The following is a 17,861-nucleotide window of genomic DNA, read 5'->3' as shown; positions in this document are numbered from 1 at the left end:
TAGGATCCCATTCATTACTATACGGGGTGAAGCCAAACTCTACCAACAAGCTTTCACAGGTTGTTCAGGGATATCTTCCAGTGTTCTCTCCAGAAATTTTTATCAGCTGGGTGGCAGCAGTGAGTATCCGGGTGGCGAATACCATGTATAAAAGGAATATGATAAAATTTCACTTTAGTCCCCTCAGGGCATTAACAATAATATTAATGCTGAAATTGAACTATTTCAGTGTTATTATCACACACAAGACATAACTGAGTATTTTCAACTTCTAGTGTTCTACTGCTCATTCACAATCATATAACACTAGAACTCACTCGGTTGCTGTGGAGTGCCATACGGGTTTGTAATGGCATGTGGAACAGGGTGCTCGTATGCGATTCCACGCTAATACAGACACCGCTCGTGCACGGCGCTGCACGATAATCAAGCTAAACATTTAAACTCTGATGTAATTGATGCAGTTATGCTGACAATAATGAAGATTTATCATTTAAATAAACAGCTTTACAGTATTTACATTTTTATTTGGTACAAGGTCCTAGGGAGAACATTGCCTTCAGAATATATTGATATAAGGAACCCATGGTCTCTGGTAGCTCGTACATCATCATCATCATTTCCCTTTATCCAGCTGTAACCGGGTAGGGGCAAATATGGTTCCTCTCCACTTTCTTCGGTCTTTCCACCACTCCTCCTCCAACACTGTGTCCCTTGTCCAGGTTTCTTTCTATAATACTGCGTTGGATTGTATCTTTCCATCTCAATCGTGGTCGTCCACGGCCTCTCCTTCCTTGCATTTGCATTTCCATCACCTTTTTTAGCATTCTTTCCTCGCTCATTCGCTTCATGTTCTCAAACCATCTTAGTCGGCTCTTCTCTTTTCTATCATTCATTTTTTCCACTCCAATTTCTTCCTGGATTTTCTCATTCCTTATTTTGTCTCTTCTACTCTTCTGTATCATACTCCTCAAAAACATTTCGGCTGCCTGTATTCGACTCTTGTCCTTTTTTGTCATTGTCCAAGTTTCTGCTCCGTATGTTGTTATGGGTATGTAATACATCTTATACACAGTTTCCTTTGCTTCCAGTGGCACATCTTTGTCCCATAACATGTTTCTTACACTATGATGGAAACAACTTCCAGCTCAAATCCTCTTACTAATCTCAGCATCCAGTCGAGCATTCTCCGTTAATTCACTCCCCAGGTATTGGAACATTTCCACTACTTCAAGAGGCTTCTCTGCAAGTCTGATCTGACCTTTCTGCTCGTCACAGAGTAATAATGTAATTATAATTTACTCGGTTTGTTACCCCAGTCATCCTTGTTTCTTTGAAGATACATTCATATCAGTGAAAAAGCCTGTAATATGCAATAACCAAAATGAACAACACGAAACACAGAGTAATGCTGCTGCATTACCTCAGTTGAAACACGTACACTTTTGTCACAGTGTGTTCAATCTGTTCTGTCAGCGTACTGTACAGTACAGTACATAACAAATGCAGAGCTGTTCCCTTAACAGGTAATGTTCAAAAGGTCGACCACCATGATCACGGCATCGTTGGCTTTCGGCACGTTAAAGAACTCCTGCACTACAAAATTCCAACACCTGGCATTTGTCAAGAACTAGTATTTATTATTTTCAGTGCAGTACATGTACAAAGCTAATTGGGGCAACAAACCAAACGAAATGCAATTACATTGTAATGAGCCACCAAAGACCATGTGTCCTTTACACCAATATGCTCAGAAGGTGTACCTGAACAGCCTCCGAAAATTTGTCCGTGGAGTTCAGCTTCGCCCCATATATTGAACTTCTTTGTTAATATTAACATAACAGGTTATTTGAAAAAGGTAATGACATATAACAAAATCCAGTTTAGGAATTCTTCGAAAACAGATAGAATACTATTTGCAATTAAATAATAATTGAGTGTTGTTATTCCTCGGAATTATGCATTCTCTCATTTTTAAATTAATTTTTAATATAAAAACTTAGTATTTAACTGTAAAATTATAACTAGTTATATGCAAAATACAAATGAACAGAATGTAGTTGAGGCTCCAAACACAGAATGAAAGAGCTTCTAGCCGACACGTGGCTGCCTTCAGATACTTCATAACTCTATAAGTTATTTTTAATTTGAATCCTTTATATGCATAATACCCGAGTGGCTATGGTTGTTAAAACGTCTAGTCTATATGGTCTGACACCGTGGTTTTCTGGTTCGGACCCTGTTGGTCAAAAAACAATTTCCCTATTAGAATGTTGGCCGGCGGAGTAGGAGGGGTGGCGGTATACAGTTTCTAATCACTAGACTATGTGCCAAAAACCTGGATTCAGTTCCAAATCTCTCCACAGCATTCATACGGAATATGATGCTGTTGATGACGAGTCTTTTTTCAGATGGGGATGTTGACCACTCAGGCCGGTTCGAAGTGTTTGCCAGGAGCGGTTTGACGTATACCCGTACGGACTAGGCTAGCGATGTTTTAGATGTACATCTGTGTGCCATCTGTTGGTTGTCAACGTGAACTTTTAGCACGGTTCGCAGCACAGGACATCATTCTGTGTAGGGGAGTATCTTCTACCGTAATGCGGCATTGTGTTGGCGCAAGAAGAATTTGTTTCATCAATGTTGATCATTGTAAACAACATGGCAGTGTCCTCGCGTGGTCTATATTTATCTAATGCACCTCTCGAATGCATGTTAGGTGAAACTGTTGATGAGAATAATTCAAGTGATTATGAAAGTGTTAGTGATGACAATTTTGCACAGCAGGAAACTATGCATGATGTACATAATGATAGTAATATAAGTGAATGCTCACCCGAGTGGTCATGGATACCTGTTGATTCAAATTTTATTCCAACAAGAAGGTAATTAGGTATTTTTATTTTTTTTTATTTTTTACTTTGCATGCCACATAGATACAACATCTCCATGATATGAACTGCGTATCCACTTATTTTGAAGAAAATCAGACAAGTCGTTTAGAAGTTATAGCAATGTTTGCAATAGCATGTAAAATTGTGATATTTTTCTCAAATTTATTACAGCTGTAGAGTAAAACTCAGCCAACTTTTAACATCGGCTTGAACGGTTAAGCCTTGAGCAGACACCTTGGTGCTATTCGACAGGACCAAGCTATGTGCTGGCACCAGGTTTCATCCTCTCCCTTCCTACTATCATATATCACGTAATTCATTTCATCTCATTAACCCCTCTGACAAGGAGAGATCCCGTTGTAAAAATTTGCCATGAAGTTTCATCTCACTTTATACTCAACCTCGCTGAGCCACGTTAATCCACCTGTTTCCTCCCATGTGGCAGCTGGGTTTACCCTTGCCTACGCTTTGAGACATTAGTCAGCCTTACTGTATTTTGTGAACTGGCAGATTTAAATGTAGGGATTTCTATGGTTTCAGACTGGGTTGAAATTAAAGATAAGCTATGAGAACTCTCGTCCAAAATACTTAATAAGAAAACTGTGAAACCACCTCAGAATGAAAGACTGCATAATTTTTGTTCTAATTATGGTTCACACAACAATGGGAAAAGGAAGTAGCAGTATCAGAAGCAGTAATTCAAGAAAATCCAAGAATAATTTCTGAAAAATTAACATTTATGCAGTAAAATACCAGTATAACAAAATTTTGGGGCCCTCAGAAATTAATTTGTTATAGTGAAATTTTGTTATATTGAAATAAGTTCATAAATAATCACCTGCTGTTACACTCTATAACAAAAAAAAGTGATGCACCGGGAAGGCATTGTCCGATTGTGAGGAAATTACGTATGCAAAGACATTCGGACCGAACATGGAAATGATTAAATTTTCGTGTCCAATGAATGAATAGCGGGAGCTCCCACGCGTCTGAACTGTGCATGCATCAGGTATATATAAGGCGCAATTCTGAAGCGTATGGTCAAAGTAGCTGTTGCATTCGACTGCGCTATCTTAACATCGGCTGTAAGAATGCCACGCCGAAGGATTAGTGCTCATTACGAGCAGATGTCAGAGTTTGAAAGAGGTCGTGTGATCGGATTGAAGAAGCTGCTTGGTCGAATCAAGCTGTCGCTGAACATGTGGGTCGAAGTGATGTGGCGATCAGATGGTGCTGGCAAGAATGGGTCAGCAACGGCAGGCATCAGCGTCAGGACGGCAGTGGTCGACCGAGGGCCACAACATCACGGGCAGACAGAGCGATTGTCAGAACAGCTTTCACAGCACCGGAGTCGTCGTTATCAATGATCCTGCGTGTGACCCGCACACATGTGTCCACCATGACCATTAACAGACGCATGAGCGAGAGGAATTTTCGCTCGCGCTGCCCGTTACGCCGCTTACCACTCACGCCTGTACACCGTCAGGCCAGATAACAGTGGTGTCACGCTCGAGCAATGTGGAACTGCGCTGACTGGGGACGTATAGTCTTTAGTGACGAGTCCCGTTTCCAACGGTGCCCTGACGACAACCGCAGACGTGTTTGGAGACGTGCAGGCCAGCGTGGGGATCCTGCCTTGACTATTGCACATCACACAGCCCCACAACAGGGAGTGATGGTCTGGGGTGCCATCTCCTTTGATAGCCGGACCCCTCTGGTAGTCATTCCTGGCACGCTGACAGCACAGCGGTATGTCGATGACATTCTACGGCCGGTTGTGTTACCATTCCTTCAGCAACATCCAGGCCTTACTTTCCAACAAGATAATGCCCGGCCGCACACGGCACGTGTTGCTATGAACTGTCTTCAAGCTTGCCCTATCCTTCCTTGGCCAGCTCGGTCACCAGATCTCTCCCCCATAGAGCACATTTGGGACGTCATGGGAAGGGGATTGTGAATGTCGCTGATTTAGCCCAACAGTTGGAGACCATTTGGCATGAAATTCTGCAGGACACCATCCGGGAACTTTATCAGTCTATGCCACGTAGAGTGACAGCTTGCATCCAGGCCAGCGGTGGACCAACACCTTATTGATACCCTCACTTTGTAATGCTCTAACTCTGCAATAAATCACTTGATTGTTCTGCACTTTTGTTTGTTTTTTTATGTCTGTTCCTCACATTCACCAATTTTTTATCGCCATCAGACAATTCCTTCCTGCTGCGTTGTTTTTTTATTATACAGTGTATATCCATCGCAGGATCTACATTACTTCAGCATGAATTTACATGACTGGCTCTCAAAGATGGGTATGTTCTACTAGTGTCCTGATGAAAGGGAACCTGTGGCTAAAACATTGAATGTTCATTTGACACAATGCTCTCAGCCTTTTAATCCACCTGCACATGCATTTCAGCAGCCATTGTCATATAGTTAATTTAAAAATTCTGATTGTTACTTCTCCCTAGGGACCAAACACAGCTACTCAGGAGCACTTGTTAGCAATGCCGCTACGGCGGCTTGATGCAGCTTCACGCCAGCTGTGTCCTGACCTCAAACATTTTGTGGCCTTCTCAAGTTCCGCTAGCGGGCGAGGAGAGGTTCGTCAAACTGCCCGCGCCATGGCTGGGTCAGCGGCAGAGCGGGTGTGTGAAGCTCGAGCTAAGGACGGACTTCCAGCTCTTGCTATCCAGCTGCCAACCATCGCAGAGTTGCAGGATGGCTCTCAGTTAGGTGAGTAATGGTCTTAAGAGCCAATACTTTATGTTGTTTATACCCTGTAGAAAAGCAATGGTAGCTTCTCTGAATAATATTACGTGGTACTGTGAGGGTATATGAAAAGTTCCACTCAAACTAACAAGGACCTCCTAGACTATTAAGTGGGAAGAGAGCATGCAGCAGGTTGTTGTTGTTGTTGTTATTTATTTTATGATTATTATTATTATTATTATTATTATTATTATTATTATTATTATTCGTCCGTCTGCATGGCTAATTGATTATTGTGCTGGCCTTTCGTCCGGGGGGGTGCCAGGTTTGATTCCCAGCCGGGACAGGGATTTTGACCATCATTGGTTCATTCCAGAGATTCCAATGGCCTGGGGGCTGTGTGTGTGGCAGCATTGAAATTCCTCATAGGTAGGGTCCCATCCTCACTGATGCGCAGGTCGCCTATACAGCGTCAAGCCGAAAGATGTGCACGAGGCCACTTCGGTGGCCACACGCCATTATTATTATTATTATTATTATTATTATTATTATTATTATTATTATTATTATTATTATTTGTCGTGAATGGGTCACTTAGGATCACGCGGAATAAACTTTTATTGTTTTTTTTCTTTTAGCCCAGTATTCCTCCATATATAGTGAATGGTTGTGTATTCATAGCAGGGACCATACATGTTGGTTAGTCTTTCTCTCATCATCCTCAAAACCCCGTGCGAGTGTGATTTTTCTGATTTCACCTTGGTCCAGTAGATTTCGTTATCATCAGTGTCTAAAGGCAATGTTCTCCATCCTCAGCTCCTCGTTTCATGTCACAATAGAGACAATAATGAAAACTGTATGCCAAGTCTTGAAGGAATTTTTTTCTCGGTCGTCCTTGACCTTTCTTTCCCATGATTTTCCCTTCCAGCAGATTGGTAAGAAAGGTATTATGTTACTAGATGTGGTGAATAGATTTGGTGATCCTAATTCCTTCAGGTCCATTGTTGTATGCTGTCATATTGGCTTCATACATTTTGTGCTTTGAAAAATACATTATATTGCCAAAAGTTAGACAGAAGTTCATTAGCAAGTTACTTCGGAATACAACATTCATAGTATGACATTGGACCACCTTTTGCTGCTCTGACAGCCACAATCCTTCTGAGAGGGCTGTCCACTATATTTTGGCATGTTGCCTCAGGAATTGACATCCATTCTTCTTGTAAAATCTCGAACAGGGTGGGAGCAGATCGTGGGCATTATGGTCTCGCTCTCAGTGGGTGTTTCAACTCGTCCAAAGATGTTCGATGGGGTTAAGATTGGCGCCTTTAGCAGGCCAAGCCTGTTCAGTTCTTCAACCCCCACGTCATCCAACTACACCTGTATGGACTCCGCTGCTTATCATGTTGAGGAGAGTAACACCCATAAATGATTCATTAAATAAAAAACAACTAAATTAAACTAAACAAATTAAATCAAGAATATGAAGAAATCAATTCTTTCACTGAACTAATTTTAAATCACAAATCATTTAATACCTTTTTTTTAAAAAATTTGCACATGAACTGCAGTTCCTTTTTAAAAATAACTTTTTATTCGATAGTCATATGACTATACCAGTTTGAGAGCTCTCAATAACAATTTTAAAAAACGGGGTACCCCTTTTAGTAAGCAAATTTTTCTACTAGAATATTGAAGTGCATAATAATAACAACTCCATTTAAAGGTCACACGAAAATAAAATAAAGAAAATTAACCAGAAGGGAAGGTGAAATATCCAAACAAACAAATTCAAAACACCGTGAATGGCAGAAGGCAAAGGAGAAAACTAGGAAATTTACAAGTTGGCGACATGCCTAAACACGGCACATTTACACCAAAAATAATTAATTTCACCAAATCACATCACAAATTAAACCGAAGAAACATTATAGAGATCACATTCCTTAAATCACCTCGAAAAAGTTACTTAATATGGGCTACAATTAACCACAGTCATCATCATTCAAAGACTTGACCTCTACACCACACAAGCATCTGATCCACAACGCTTTCCGAAAGGCAGTGACAACTCGTAACGATGACGCAATGCAAATCAAATCATATCATCAATAGACATCATCTTGACACAACAATTACATAACCATTGTATTGTAAGATGATGCAACAACAACAACAACAACAACAATAGCAAGAATAAAGTTACGAGAAGCAGAATAAGTTCATAACGTTAAAGAAAGTGAAGCCCCAAAAGGATAATAGCACCTTCAATATTTTATAGAAAATAAATGAGTTAGGTACCAAGAAACCTATTAATAATAATTATTATTATTATAAACCAAGAAAATAAGTTAAGTAGAACACATCTGAGAACATCAAATTTAAATATTAACAATGATAATAATATGCTATTAGGCTTTAGCTGTACTCAGAACAGTATTTAAATATAATACCAAAGAAAAACACTTAATTTTTGTTTTAAAGGCTTCAAAGTACATAGCGAATATCACCTTGGAATTTACAGGGGAACACTTTTAAAGTACTTCAAATATTTTTCAACCAATGAACACGAAATTAGAAACGTTTTCATACAATACCACAAGAACTAACAATGCATCACCTTTGCGCTTTATAGTCAATAACGCAGTCAGATATGTTTGAATTTGTGGGAACTTCTTGTGCCAGGTTGGTCATGGTAGACGAGGTAGCTTCACAAAAATATGAAGTTTTCAAAACTTACCGACGAAGAGGTCCATTAATAATCCCTACAGGCACCCTTATATAAAATAGTAGTACAACACATGATTAGTTAAAAAAAGGATTTAAATTACACTGTACTAATCACCTACTTGAAGAGTAAATAAAACAAAACAAATAACTTATCACTCAGTAGGTACACAGTAAGTAAGAGGCTCCATAACCACTTCAGTCCCTTAACTAGGACGGAAGGTAATCATTTCCTTTAGCCATAATGGCTAGACAGAGCGTTGCTCCAAAGACAGCCATCTTGGAGATAACCGGCTGCTAACTCCCAGTTCACAGACTAGGTCCACAAGTCAACGCACGTCGACAGTTGACGATCGCACAATGTAGTCACAGAATAAAAGCCGTCCAATCAAGATATTAGATGTACCACAATTAACAAATTACAGCCAATTGCTGTCTTGCAGTTTATGGTGCATTGTTAAATGATACGTTTTAAATTCCACGCATTCTAAAAGTCATAGTTGGCAGTTATTATACTAAACCCCTTTAAATTATACTGCCACACCACCATATAGGGTTGGCGTCAGGAAGGGCATCCAGCCATGAAAACAGGGCCAAATCCCCATGTGCAACACAGTTTGCACCCGCAATCCCGCAGGTGTGGGAAAAGTGGTAGAAAAAGAAGAAGAATTCCATAGTGTAGGGGTAGTGTGCCATCCACGTACTGGGGCTCTTTGATTTTGATTCCCAGCCTGATCGGGGATTTTTTATCTGGATCTGAGGGCTGGTCTGAGGTCCAACCAACCTATGCGAGACCAATAAAATTAAGGAGCTATCTGACGGTGAGATAGCAGACTCGGTCTAGACAGCCAAGTATAATGGCAGAGAAGACTTGTCAAATTGACCACGTTTGGTGACCAGTCTCAGTTGGTAGCCCAAGGTTTTCCAGGTCTGTAATGATTTTCCTTTTTTTCCCAGAAATTATTCTAGGTTCTAATGAAATGTAGCTAATCAAAAGCAGTGGTAACTGATGAGAAATCTGCTCCAACTGGATAAAGGATTTCATGTAATTCTCCAGACATTTATTAAAGTTTTTATATTATTGTCTTTCACAGATGATGTACTGGTACAAGGTCTTCCATCGAGTTTAGAAGCAGTGGACAGTTTCCTGAAACAGCCGAATCCACTTGTGTCTAGCATTTTAGTACCAAAGAAACAGATCGTGGAGATCAGCCCTGCACCGTTTATGGAACTGACAGCCAAATTACTTGGTAAGTGATGGAAAGTGTTTAAATTCAGTTTGTCAGCACTAAGAACATGATATATTTTTAATTTCTGTGGCCACTTACAGTAAACATCAATAAACCAGACTACAAAAAAAGATAAATTAAACTTTTAGAAATTGCTAAAAATGACTTAGAAAATCAATATTTAAAAAACTATGAATGTGGAAATAAAGTTACACTTTGTAAGGACTATCTCTTCTCCTTACGTGATGGACACAATATGCTGCATCTAGCACTAGTGCTTTTTTGTTGTTAACTAGATAACAAACATTGTTGTCTACACATGTGGAAGATTATTTGTTCTCGTGGTTTGTTATGAATGACCAAAATAAAATGATATCAGCATATCACCAAGCAACTTCACTTATTGCAATTTGACATTTCTTAACAACACATCTTTTTTAAACATAACCAAGGTTTGTTTAGGCTTTGTCCGTGGCTGTAAATTAATTCTTTATAAATAATTAAGTAGTTAGAGGAATCATCAGGACATCATCAATAAGAAACACCAAATTGATGGCCTGTGGAGATTATTACCTAATGAAGTGGTATATCGTGAAAGTGAATCAATAATAGATACAGTGCGGAAAAGGAGAATTACTTTTTTTTTTTTTTTTTTCATGTATTCAGACTAGTGAAGCAGTTATTTAGTTACTTCTGGAAAAATAAAACAAAGAACACTTGGTTCACAGAGATCACAAATAATTTGGAAGAATTAAATTTATCAATGCTCCAAACTGAAGGCAGAGAAGAGAAGAAGATTCTCAGGAATAAACACTTACGATTCAAACTCATAACATTTGAACGAAGGATGTACACCATTACTGACAACCAAAGGGCAGCCAGATCCAACAGGATGAAGAGGTTTTGGGAGCGGAGGAAGAAGCTGAATTGCTGACTCTATTTAATACTATTAGACTTTAATTTGTATGACTGATTAAAGTGCTCCATGGGAGTGTGAACTATGTAAAAATAAATCTGTTACCAGTCGCAATTTTTATTGAATCTTCTTTGAAATGCATTTCAGTGTCTGTACCTGTAATATCCAAGCGTTTTGACAGATACGGCTGGAGGGAGGACCATTGCACGGTGTTGCCACATTTCTGCATTCCTTTCTCCTTCACTTCACTTCTGGCTCACTTGTTCCTTCGTTCAGACCACTGTATTGTGTTGTACGTAACTCAGAACGGAGAGGTTTGGCAACTCCAAGCAACACGAGCCGGCCAACAGGCCTATCTCCGTGGCAACCATACCCCCTACTCCCTTCTTCCCACACAGGCAGGCAGTAAACAGAGCTCCCTCTAAGAACTGTCAGAACACATCTTTCAATATCACGACTATAGGCTCCATCGTCGGGGCGAAATTATGATATTCAATTATTGCTCTACCCGATACACATCTATTTTCAAAGAGTATTAACCTATTTCAATTAAGAGTAGGGGCTAAGTACATTATGAGATGCTGGGTCAGTTATGTGTGTATGTTGTCTATGAAATATACAGTAGATGCTGAAGTTTAATAGTGTTTTTAAATATTCATTTTCAGTTTTATCATTGAGCATGTGTTAATTGCAAAGATTGCGAAGAAATTGGAAATGTAAGGGAGATGTTCAATACAATTCCAATTTCTTTGCAATCATTTAAGAAAAGGCCAGGAAAACAACAGATAGAGAATCTGCCACCTGGGCGACTGCCCTAAATGCAGATCAGTAGTGATTGATTGATTGATTGATTGATTGATTGATTGATTGATTGATTTCTATACATTTCTTGAATTTCTAAAATATTTAATTCTATCCCTTTTAAGTGTAAATGTAAAATGGTGGGAGAATTTTTAATATCTGATACTTCATGTCCTCTGCCAAGTAGATGTGTAGCAATTGCTGTTTTTCATGGTTATGTAGCCAATGTGCTGCCAAGTGTTCTTGAAATCTGATGTCAAACCCTCTTCCAGTTTGTCCAATGTAAAAACATTCACAGTTTTTACAGGTGATTTTATATACACCATTCTGCTCAATGATAAAACAATATTAAACTTTAGCAGCTATTTCATAGACAACACACACAACTGACCCAACATACTTTAGATGATGTTGTTGTTGCTGTAACCTATGACTTTATTGGGAAGTAACTCCAATACAAAATTGATAAGTCTCTAGACAACAGTAATATACAAATAACATTAATAAAGTACAGATGTATTAGGGAACAGAGTCTTGTTTCGTCTTGTTTCTGGATGTCCAGTATAGGGCTGGTAGATTGCCTTGTTTTTGTTGGGTTGGATTGAGTCCTGTGTACCGAAGTAGGTGTTTCGAGTCTGTCACTGACCTAGTAATTTTGCAGATGGTACACATTTCTGTCGGGTAAATTTTGATTCTAACTAGATGTGCAGCTAAGCAGTCTTGTTTCCAGTGTGAAGATCACCACTTCTTCTTTCCTCGGCTTGCTTTTATTTTTGTCCCATACGTCGTCTTCTTTTTTTTTTCATTTCTTCAATGTAGTAAGTTGGGTAGTTCCTTTCTTCCATTTTTCAAAGGTTTTATTTGTGATTATCTTCTTGATTGAGTTAGCTGCCAGATGTTTGGTTCTCATGTAGGTACTAGTGACTTTTTTTGGGCTAGTTTATCTGCCAGTTCGTTGCCTTCTACTCCTACATGTGCAGGGATCCACTGTAAACTGATGTTTCTCTTTACAGTTTTTAATTTTGTAAGTAGATGTTTAATGTCATGAATTCTTGATGAATGGGGTTTGATATTTGAGGATACTGCTTGTATGGCAGCTAGTGAATCTGTGAGTAGGACTGCTGTTTCAAATGAATTGACTCTATAAATCATATTTTGTAGGACAAGATAGCTTCTATCTCTCCATCGAAGTTGTTATGATATCTACCTACTGGAGCAATTGTGAGAATAATTAGCAGAATCTCCAGTGCCTGCTCCTCTGTCATCTATTTGTGAGCTGTCTGATCTTCAGGATATTCTTCATTTAACATAGATGTTATAAATTCATAACGCACACAACCCCTACTCTTAACTGAAATAGGTTAATTCTCTTTGGAAGGAGTTGTGTATCGGGTAGAGCAACAAATGAATGCCATCATTTCGCCACCTGATGATGGAGCCTAGACTCTGAAACGCACTCTGAAGAAGATTGAATAAAACTTGTGACTGGTAATGGATTTAATTATTAATAAAGAACATACCTTTTGTTTTAATTTTAAATGCTTGGATAAGAATGCTAACAAGAGTGAAATATGTATAGGAAACAGATGGAGAGCAGTGACTTACCAAGGAAGCACTACACATAAAGTCATGGGTCCAAAATTTTCAGCTGCAGCCTTCAACAGTTGAGGGTAAGGTCAAGGGAGCAGAGGATAGGCGAGACAAGATAATGGAAGAAAAAGGAACAGTTGCCTGAATTAAGGGGAGGAACTTCCCTAGACCTGAACACCAGTTTATGTCTAATTTTGGAATCTCCGTACTAGTAACTTGTGAATTTCAAAATAAAATATTTTCTAAATTTCTTGGTTTTAAAGGAAAATCAAAACTCTATCCTTCTGGGTGAAGTAAACATGTCTGTATTGCCTCACCTATAAGAGACAGTCACAGTCAAATGGAAACCGAACACCCACTACAACATATCCATGGAATGGTTTTTATTCAAATGTAATCACCAAAAGCGTTAATACATTTATCCCACTGGGAGACGAGACAATCAATTCCAGTTTTGTAGAAAGAAGTAGGTCGCTGACGGATCCACAATCACACCCACTCTTGCACTTCCTCATCCGAACGAAACCGACGTCCAGGAATGTCTTTCTTCAGGTTGCCAAAAATGTGAAAATTACAAGATCTGGGCTGTACGGAGGATGTTGAAGTATTTCCCAACCAAATCGCTGAAGCATCGTCTTGCAGTGATGTGCACCATTCTCCAAATCTTCTATGCCACTCATGCACACTCGCCATGGACATGCAATGTTCACCATACACAGCAGACCTTTGACGATGAGTTTCGCGTGCTCCAGCACCCTCAGCCACCAGGAAATGAACCACACTTCTCTGCTCTTCTTTGCTTGCGTCCATTTCGACAGCTGAACGAACACACTAGACCAGTCCACGCACCAACAAAGACATAACCCAGCAACTGCGTGCACCTGTGAGTTGTCATTATGCTGTTCTCCTACCACAGCAATGGCAGTATTGACACGTATCAACATTTGACTGCCCCTTATACATACAAAATCAATCAATCAATCAATCAATCAATATATATATATATATATATATTTTTTTTTTTTTTTCCAGTTTTGAAATGAATCCATTATGCACATATTGGTGTCAGAATGAATAAATAAATTTATGTATTTTTAAAAATAGGTTTTAAGGATGCGAAGACCCTTGCTACTCATCCCAACACTCAACTGTTGGATCTTGGCCTGGACTCTATGACTGTTGAGGTAATTCGAGAACAACTCAAGGAACAGCTAGGACTGTACATGAGCGCCACAGACGTCTCCGAGCTGACTGTTAGCAGGCTCCAGATGTTGGTGGAGTTGAACATCCAGCGACGTACTGGCAGTGAGTAATTAATCAGTTCTGTTATCTTGTACTTCTTGTTTGACTCATCAATCCGTAGACTGGTTTGATGCAGCCCTCCATGCCACCCTATCCTGTCCTGACCATTTCATTTCTACGTAACTAATACATCCTACATCTACTCTAATTTGTTTGTCTGTTCTACCGTTCTTACTGCCTACACTTCTCTCAAAAACTAACTACTTCATTGAGCAGTTGATATTGGCTTTAGTCTTCAAGTGTGAACAACTGAAGCTCACTCACTCAGGCACATTTTTGTTTGTTTTGTTTCCAAATTTGACCAGCTGTGGACCACATAGAACTTAAGGCTTCTTTACCTTTCTTCTTCCCAAAAACTCTTCCTTCTTTCACTTCTCATCCTTCTCTCCTCTTCGGAAATGATCTGTTCGGGCCTCCGTTTTAGGGGTTTCTCTTCAAATGATTTTAGACTGTCGACTTTTCTTCTCAGCTCTCTTCTGTTATGTAATTCCTTCTTGATCTCTGCTACCCTCTTAGAGGTGGCCATGACGTATTTGAAGATCTTTTTGGTCAGTTGTTTGTGATCAATTCTTACTAGGCGTACGTAGAATTTCAGCCTTCATTTCGGCTTCTTCTTCTTGAAGGTTGAGTCCATCATTGAGAAACTTTCCCCAATTTTGTGTTTTCTGTACCACAGTAGCCATATTGTGGACGTGAACCATTATCGGAGGTTCGGCGTCGAAGATGATCTTCTCCATCTACGTCCATTTTTACCTTCTGCGATCACTTGTATTGAGTTATATTTGTAATTTCAGAAGATGAGACTGTATTACGCTGATTTTCTATGTTTTTTGAGAGTTACGACTTTACAAGATTTTCCGGCGCTATGGAGTACCTCCTCATTGGTGATGTGATCTACCCATGGAATCTTGAACATTCTGCGATACGTCCACATTTCGAAGGCCTGCAGTCGGTTCATTGACAAAGCTGTTAGTGCCGGCTTTTGATACTAGATGCCTCATGTGTAGAGGCACATATTTGTGGTGAAAATTTTTGCCTAATTTTGTCATTTAAATAATTTTGGTATATATATTTTTTTAAATTTTATTTCGTCAATCATTTTGCTAAATGCTTATAGTTGATAGCATATTTGCAGTAAAACATAGTTTATTTTTACAGATGTACAATTATCAGGAGTCATTTTCCTGCTGAAACACTATAATACATATATCAAAATGATATTTGAAAAAAAGAAAATCTTGCAACTTTAACAAGTTTACATAATTTACACATCAGTCTGAAAAAGACATAGATAACTTGAGTTCAATATTACTGGGAGTCAGAGCTGTTCTATGAGATATTACATTACAATACGTTGAAAATGACCGCACAATATCAACGTTACTGACTGGGATCCATAAAGCCTTCACTGTGGCTTCCACAAAATGTCCATGTTACAGCAGCAGTCACGTCAATATCTTTATTTGCTCTACGTGAACTACAGACTAGATCCCTAAACACTAGTTGAAAGTTCTCGTACGACGGGAATTTGCTTTATCAGATGAGAGCCATTCATCATTTTCTAAATCATCTTTCGCTATTCTTCTTGGATCAAATAGTGATTCCACACAATTTTGTGCATTATTTTGCAGCTTTGTTTAAAATTCCATGTTTTGAGCCGAATTAGTAAAATTTTGCAAATATTTTGTGTTTTCGCACTTTACAATATTTAAAAATTAAGAAGGTTCCTCCTATTCAATACAAAATAGGAGGAACCTTCTTAATTTTTAAATATTATAATCCCACTTCAATACGGATCATGAAATTTCTAAATATTAATAATAATTTTCGCACTTTGCAAAAAACAGATACCTCTACTCATATATGTATATATAATACTACACCATAAATTGAAGTTAAGACACTCTTAAAGCATCTCATTTTCCTTATTAGTCTGGCATTTTCAGCTCCATGTGTTTAATTATTACTTCTTTGCAAGTGGATCTAATCTGTTTGTTTCCAATGTTTCAGCTGCGGAGGAGCTGGAGCACCTTCGTCTCCTGTTGCCCACAATTCCCGAGGAGCAGAATTCGTATCCTTCGCTGGTGAAACTGCCCTCTGCTGGTAATAGTGGCTCACCTGTCTTCTTGTTGCCTGGTCTAGTGAGCGTGGCCAAGCTCCTCGAACCTCTCGCATCCAAGTTCTCTCGGCCATCCTACGCTCTACAGCTTGCTAACCACATTCCAGGAGTAACTATCCAGGACCTGGTTGGATTCCTCTTACCTGTAAGTGTTTTAAATCATCCTCTGTAGTTTTACAAATGTTATGACATACACGATGTGTTTGATTATAAACCAAACTTTTGCTATAAAAACGTTACATATTGCCTTTTGTTTCTGAGGCCTCGACTTACTCTCAGTCATTTTGTAGGCTTTTAGTGTGATGGGCTCGCCACCCCTAATGGGGAAACAGACACTTTCTCCAGCTGCCCCTAACATGGAACGCAGACGCTGCTAGATGGACTTTTGTGGTATTATCTCCACCAAGGGACCATCAGCCCTTCTGAAGAGTCTCCTCTGCCCGAAGCCATTGGCCTCTTCAGATTGAACTCGTATTTATCCCCAAGTCCAGGGCTGCCTCTTCTGCCATTTCCATTGAACCAAAGTCCGCCATAACCCGACCCAGAAGACTGGTAACGGGAAATTAAGAAGAAGAAGAAGAATGAGTAGAAGTTTTTTTTTTTTTTTTTTTTTTTTTTTCTAATATATTTATCATCATCATCATTTTACAGTTCCAGTTTTCCGGGTACTGTTGGCGAGCCTCTTCCATTCTGTCTTATTGAGATATGTTCTGTTGTTAATGACGTCCTCCAGTGTCCTTCCCCGATCTGCAATCCCCATCTTTACGATGTCCATCCAGTGGGTTCTTGGTCTTCCCACCATCCGTTTCCCTGCCGCTTGTCACTCCAAGTTAACATATGCTGTCCTTGTTGGCTCCATCCTCATTACATGCCCAAACCACCTCAGTCTGGACATGCTGATCCGATCTAACAATGATGTAACAATCCCAGCTTCCTTCCAAACCACATCATTCCTCAACTTGTCTAGTTTGATTTTTTGAATTGTGGACCTAAGGAACTTCATCTCGGATGCCTGCAACCTTGATGAGTCTTTCTTAGTGAGGGCGCAGTTTTCTATACCATAGGTTAAGATTGGTATGAAGTACTGATTGAACATCACCAGCTTTGATTTTGTTGGTACTTTGGGATCCCAGAAGAGTGTTCGTACTTGCTGGTAAAACTGAGAGCTCTTCTGCACTCTATTTGCCACCTCCTTTGTGGTTAGTGTATCTCGAGATATACACTGCCGAGGTATGTAAAGCTTTCCACACTTTCTAGTGGATGGTTTCCTAGCATGATGTTCGCTGGTTGTCCCTCTTTGTTTATTGCCATCACTACTGTTTTGAGTTCACTTATCTTGAGATTGAACTCCTGGAACTTAACCTTCCATTCATTGAGTTTCGACTGTACTTGTTCCTCAGTTTCTCTCCAGATGATAACATCATCAGCAAAGGCCATTGCATTTAGTTCATCACAGGTTTTCTTGATGTTCTTCATTATGTCATCCATGATGGTGATAAACAATAATGGGGATAGTGCACTGCGTTACTGGACTCCACTTTCGGTCTTGAACCAGGATGAATGTCCGTCACCCA

At 39.4% G+C, this 17,861-nt stretch overlaps 1 protein-coding gene across 3 annotated transcripts in view; it reads left to right on the top strand.

The window, feature by feature from the left end:
- LOC136886298 (fatty acid synthase) overlaps positions 1–17,861 on the top strand; it is a 146,774-nt gene that overhangs the window by 118,181 nt on the left and 10,732 nt on the right. For all 3 annotated transcript variants that reach the window (XM_067159028.2, XM_067159027.2, XM_067159026.2), the window contains exons 29-32: positions 5,363–5,627; positions 9,425–9,580; positions 13,971–14,171; positions 16,179–16,432. In XM_067159028.2, coding sequence (XP_067015129.2) covers positions 5,363–5,627; positions 9,425–9,580; positions 13,971–14,171; positions 16,179–16,432 — 876 coding nt within the window. The remainder of the gene's footprint in view (positions 1–5,362; positions 5,628–9,424; positions 9,581–13,970; positions 14,172–16,178; positions 16,433–17,861) is intronic.

This window comes from Anabrus simplex, chromosome X (genome assembly GCF_040414725.1).
Source record: "Anabrus simplex isolate iqAnaSimp1 chromosome X, ASM4041472v1, whole genome shotgun sequence".
NCBI lineage: Eukaryota > Metazoa > Arthropoda > Insecta > Orthoptera > Tettigoniidae > Anabrus > Anabrus simplex.
Note: the sequence above shows the minus strand (reverse complement) of the source record. Positions and strands in the feature narration are given on the sequence as shown.